Source organism: Barbus barbus, assembly GCF_936440315.1.
Source record: "Barbus barbus genome assembly, chromosome: 28".
NCBI lineage: Eukaryota > Metazoa > Chordata > Actinopteri > Cypriniformes > Cyprinidae > Barbus > Barbus barbus.
The window spans coordinates 14,220,334-14,226,333 of record NC_136756.1 but is presented as its reverse complement, the minus strand read 5'-3'; the positions used below and the strand labels follow the sequence as shown (position 1 = coordinate 14,226,333).

Here is a 6,000-nt window from a genome sequence, read left to right as displayed (position 1 = left end):
TAACATTTGATCTCAAAGCTTGTTTTGAATGGCCTGTATAAGATTGTTTTATATGAGCTATTTTTGTGTTCTGTGCCTTGATTCGAAACATTTCCCCTGAGTTTTTTTCCCCAGTTACTGATAACAAGATCAGAGGAAGATACTTGTTAACCACACCCCCTTTTCATTTTTATAGCTTTAATGATTTAGATTTTCTGCTTATTTATTCATTGCCTGATCTCCCATAACAAGAAACATTTTATTGTTTGAAACATACTGTAGCTAAATCAGTATAACTGAACTCTACAACCCTTAAATAAATATAGAATCCTTCAGGCTGCTTCTAACATAATTTGACTAATGCAGTTTGACCTCAGTTCAGGATATTGATGCACTTGCAGTGCTGGCAGAGGAACAGTGCATTGTGCCTTCCTTACACAGGCTCAGGGAGAAAATCGTTCTCATGAAAGTCAAGTGTGAGAGCTTTCTGCATGGAGAGTGTGTGGTCAGCGATTTCCCCCTCATCTCTCAGTGGCTCAATCAAGATTGCTGGACTCATGACACTGTTATCTTCCAATGCAGTCTGACCTTGTTGCTGTTTGTGCCCGCAGTGTTTAGAGGTTTCTCCGGACAACCAGACCTTGGCAAATAGGAGTTGCTGCTTTGAACTACAGAAGATGTGAGGAAGAACAGGCCTGGAGATAAGCAAACAGCGGTTACTAGGAGAAGGTGAATGTCTTGTGTCACAAAGAGTGCCATCAGTAGACTGCGACACCAAAAAATTGGTTATCTACGGCTTACACTTATTGTCTGATGTGCTCAGCTGTAGCGAATCTGAGTAGCCTTGTTCACCATTGGATTTTGATCTATCCTTTTTGTCACTTTGACAAAATTTGCACCCACTAATACATCAATAATCACTGCCAATGCTCAATATTTTTGTAGATCCTGTCATCATCTACCAGATCATCTTCTACTAGAACGACTTCTACCAGAACAACATCTACCAGAGTGTGAAATGCTAAAATCAACCTAGACTAAGTTTATTCTTCTCTTTTAACTCTACCAAACCCTCTCATCTCAGCTGCTAAGACAACTAGAGCAAGGCATCTCCTTTAAGAGTCAGAAGAGGGAGGGTGGGTGGAGAGCCGGAGAGAACTGGCACTCCAGTGTGAGCGAGAGAGAGCACGCAGAACACAGTGTGCGAGTGTCTGCTCTAACCATTGGCACTTTGATACGTTTCAAAGCCTCGCACTGAAGCATCTGACAGAACGCGGTAAGCATTCGAGACTTGTACCCGAGCAGACGGCCGAACGAATGGGTTTTTATTTGAGGAGCAACAGTTCAGAAGGACTCGCCTGAGACGTCTGTAATTGAGGATACATTTCTGAGAGTTTTCCCTACTGGGAAAGAGGGATCCAAATAGTGACTTAAGATTTTACAGCAGTCCAGAAAGCCAAAAAGGAGAGGGAAATTCACAATGGATGAATGTCCTTGGTTTTGTTGGCAGTGCTGATCCGTTTATCAGTTTGTTGGTGCATTTGGGTCTCTGAGATTCTGCTTTAAGAGAACAAGTTTGTAAGGAGTTCTGGTACAGGTCAGTTCCACGCTGGACCACTCAAACTATCTGCAGGAGGTCTGGAGAGCATGGGGAAATCAAACAGCAAGCTCAAACCTGAGGTGGTGGAGGAACTAACCAGGAAGACCTACTGTAAGTACTTTCTGAGTACACTTTTAAGAATAAAGGTTCCGTTGAAGAACCATTAAAGAGCCACTTTGGGTTCCCCAAAGAACCTTTTATGGAACACTTCCTAAAAGAAGCATTTATTTTCTCAATGTGAAGAACTTTTAATAATCGAAAGAACTGTTTTCTACTTTTGTGCAAAAGAAACATTCAGTGGATGTTACAGGTTCTTTGTGGAACCATAAAACAACATTTATTTTTAAGGCTGCATGTGATAAATGCTGTTTCGTACCCATGATTTTCAATAGTGTTCCCTTTTTCTTTGTTGCTATAATTGCATTGATGTTTTTCTAGCCTTTGAGTAAAATTTTAATTTATTTTATTATTTATTATTATTTAATTTATCTGTTATCCTATTGGGTCCAGCACATGCACTAATTAATAGACTAGAAATATGAGCTAATTTGTTTGAAAACAACATTGAAGATCCTGCGGCTCATACCACATATATTTTGTTACAAGGAATCACAATTCTCAAAGCATTGCAAATTGTGATTAGAAGAAGCCTGGAAGTGGGCCTAATCAGCATGTTTTAAAAGCCCTCCAATTGGGACTCAAGCTTTATGAATATGCAAATTGGTCAGTCTTGAGATCTGCAATCAGGCTGGTGGTTGCCCAGAGAGATATCTGAAAGTGGCTTGCTCTCTGCCAGTGAAGCAGATTGGGTTTCCATGGATGCATAGGCTATATATGTAAACGCATTGAGCTAGATCTTGATTCTAAAACTAGTGCAGTGAAATGACAACAGCATTGGAACACATGATTCACTGTAGGCCTTCTTTGCATTCTTCATTAATTTGCAGTCTCTTTATATAGAAATGAATTGTTGTTCATATTTTAACCAAATCCTATCTTAGAAACTGTTGCCATCCAGCTTATCAACAAACAGTTTTTGCTCTTTTCGCATGCAAATCTATGGAAGTCCTGCGTGTTAAGTTTTTTTTTCTGAAATATGTTAAAACATTGCAGCTGAGGCACTTACAGTATTTTATAGTGACTCAAGCTACAGTGTTCACATTTAGTTTTTTGCTTAATTAAGTGCATTATCTGGGTATTTGAATTTTTTACATTTTCAAAGTGAAGACACTGGCATAGAACAGTACAAAAGTACAAGAATTGGGATGCACAAATAGAGTTTTAGAATGCTATATAGCTTTTACAAAGATTTACAGCAAAATGAATCTCTGTGATATTATAAAACTCTATATTAGGTTACACTTTCTGAACCAACTAAGAACAAATAGCAAATACCTAACCTGATCATCCATTTATTAAAGGTGATTTAGGAAGCCTAATATAAAGGCTTTTTTCATCGAACTTATGAAAAGAAGCCAAGACACTGTGAGTAAATAGTGTCTGTTAATAAGCAGTGAGCACGGTAAAGTAGGCAGCGCTGGTTTGAAGACATGCAGATATAGAATGGGAAGTGACAGCCAATGGCTTCCTAATAATGGTGTCTGCTGTGTGTTGGGCTCAGTGGTGGGTGCTACATGGAAAGGCGCTGGGCAGGAAATTGCAGCATGCAGGGAAATGTGCCTCCATGCTGGGATGGACTCCATGGCCCTCAAATTCTTTCTTTCTTTCTTTCTTTCTTTCTTTCTTTCTTTCTTTCTTTCTTTCTTTCTTTCTTTCTTTCTTTCTTTCTTTCTTTCTTTCTCGTTCTCCTGTTTAATTGCCTCTCTGTGAGCATGGAATTGAATACTGTAATTAAAGCCTTATCAGCTCTGCTTTGCAATGAAGGACATTGCATTTCTCTTTCTATCCATGTATCCCTCTTTCCTACCCCTCTCTCTCCTCAGCACTCCCTTATCTTTACCCTCCTTTGTTGTTTTTTCTCTCCTCATCCCCATTTGTAACCTTTATCGGTTTCTCATTCTTTTGTTCCTGCACACCTTTCAACTCTCTATAAGCTTGAGCCCATAGCTAGAAATTATGTTTTTAATCGGGAAGAAGTCGTCAATTGTATATTTTTAGGTTTGCCTTGGCTCTATTGTCTGGGACTACTGTAAAAAAGGGAAGTAAAGGATTTAAATACACGTGTTTTTGCAATAGGATTACCAGGAAGGAACAGTTTTTTATAGAGACAAGCAGTTTATCATTAGAGATTGTCACACTTTTGTACTTACTTATTGGAACACTTAATGTAAACATAAAATTATCTGATCTCTATTTAACTTGATGTCTTTAGATTTTAATAATATTGTGTTTGATCTTCTAAATTTTCTATCATCTTTGAAGTCACAGTTTATTCTGAATATAAGTTTAACTAAGAAACCACTCAGCTGGTATTGCAAATCATAAGTGGCGCATAAGTTGAAATCATAAGCGCCCCATACACTTTATAACAGGGTTCCTCAAATCTTTCCCTGGCGGTCCAATCTGCTGCAGAGTTTAGCTCCAACCCTGATCAAACTGACCCTGGTTAGTATGCTCAGGTGTGTTTGATTAGGGTTAGAGCTAAACTCTGCAGGAATGGTCCAGATTTGAGGATCCCTGCTTTATAACATAATTTGACTTTTTGACTCTTTTCGATTCTTTTTGTAATGAACAGCTGGCCTCTTTCTCTCTCTCTCTCCACTGCCATCGCAGATGCAACCGACTAATTCAATCTACACTTTCAGCCGTTTCATGTCTGCATTTTGCATATGTTTATGGCAATTAAAGGACAGCTTAACTTGTTTTACAGCTGTGGAGGCTTGCTGCTGCAAGTGTTTATTTCTCATGAGTGGGCTACATGATTGAGTTTTTTGCGTGGTGAAGAGCAAAGGGAAGCGTGCTTGAATACAGACTAGATTTTAATGTAGGCAGAAGATTTTTCGTTCAACCAGGAAGGCCTTGATCAAAAGCTTATCAATCAGAACACTGGCTGGCCTATTCAGTGTGGTGAAACAGATTTTCCATGGCATTTAACTACAAATATGAGGCATTTCTCTTTTATTGGGTTATGTAACACTGGCTGATGGCATTTTCATAGCAATCATTAGATTGTTTAATGAAGGACATATCTCTTGGTATTGATCGAATGTAAGCTACTGTAGCAGCTCTGTGGAGAATTGTAGCCTCAAAGAACTATACAGCACTGGGCATTAGAGGCCTGAATGATTTAATGAGGCAAATTTAAACAAAGGCCTATATCACTGCCAGTTCAATGCCAGCTCACATCTCACTAAAGTGCTACATGTTAGTCTCCAATGTGCTTAGAGCAGTGGAGCAACTGCCCCATTAAAATTTTGCCCTTTCAGTTAGCAGATTTGCATACAATTGACATTTTAGGCTCCCTTTAGAGTGTTAGTAGTTATAGTCCAAATGAAATATGAGGGTGTGAACTCTTAAAGGACTAATGCAACAGAAAATGAACATTCTGTCTTCATTTACTCACCCTCATGCCCTTGTATGATTTTTCTTCTTCTGTTGAACATAAGAAATTTTGAATCATATACTAGTCAAACTTTTCTAACGCATTTACAATGGGAATAGAGTTTTCAAGACTTCAAAAGACATAAAAGCACCAGAAATCTATTATAAAAGTAGTATAAACTTGTTTCCGGGTGTATTGAAGTAATACGATTTCTGATTAAGATCATTTGTTTGAAATGGATTAAGAGCTTCATCTAAAATTGGCATGTTTTTTTTGCCAATTTGGAGATTAACAGGATTATCTTCCTCATTCTCATTCATTGTATTGAAAAGGGTGGTGGTCACCTTTTATGTTCCATTGCAGTAAATCAGTAAATCACACAGGTTTGCAAAGTATTTCCATTGTTTGGGTGATCTGTTCCTTTATGCTGTGACAATGTGTCTGAAGGGGCCAGTCATTTCCTTCTCCGTCACGCTTTTCTAAATCTCTTTTTCCAGAGCTTGAAATAAAAACTCTTTGTTTACCCCCATTAGAACAGTCCGTCTCAACAATGATTTCCTGTGACTTTGCAAGGAGGCATCTGAAAAGATGTTGCTACCTTATGGTTTCCAAGTGATTAGTGGTCTTAGTACAAAGAGAGCTTGGCTGCAGAGTCATTCATAGAATGAGAAGGAGAGTTGTTTGAGTCGTTTTGATATAAAACAAAAAGCCAGCATGAATTCACAGCGGACCATTTAGAAAATGGAAACCTGAAAAATGCCAACTTTTCAGGGAGAATAAAAAGGTAGGAATGCATCAAGGCATGATTGAGTCCAATGTTTGCATAACATCCTACAAAGATGCCTCCATCTGGTCGATTTTCTGAGGGCAGCATGAATGCATCATTTGTTGCCTACAGCAGTCCCAGCAGGATTTCGCC

At 38.6% G+C, this 6,000-nt stretch overlaps 1 protein-coding gene across 1 annotated transcript in view; it reads left to right on the top strand.

The window, feature by feature from the left end:
- Positions 1-924: 924 nt before the first annotated feature.
- Positions 925-6,000, top strand: part of ncs1b (neuronal calcium sensor 1b) — a 33,727-nt gene continuing 28,651 nt past the window's right edge. Inside the window, exon 1 of the mRNA XM_079383248.1 lies at positions 925-1,690. Coding sequence (XP_079239374.1) covers positions 1,627-1,690 — 64 coding nt within the window. The 5' untranslated portion in view covers positions 925-1,626. The remainder of the gene's footprint in view (positions 1,691-6,000) is intronic.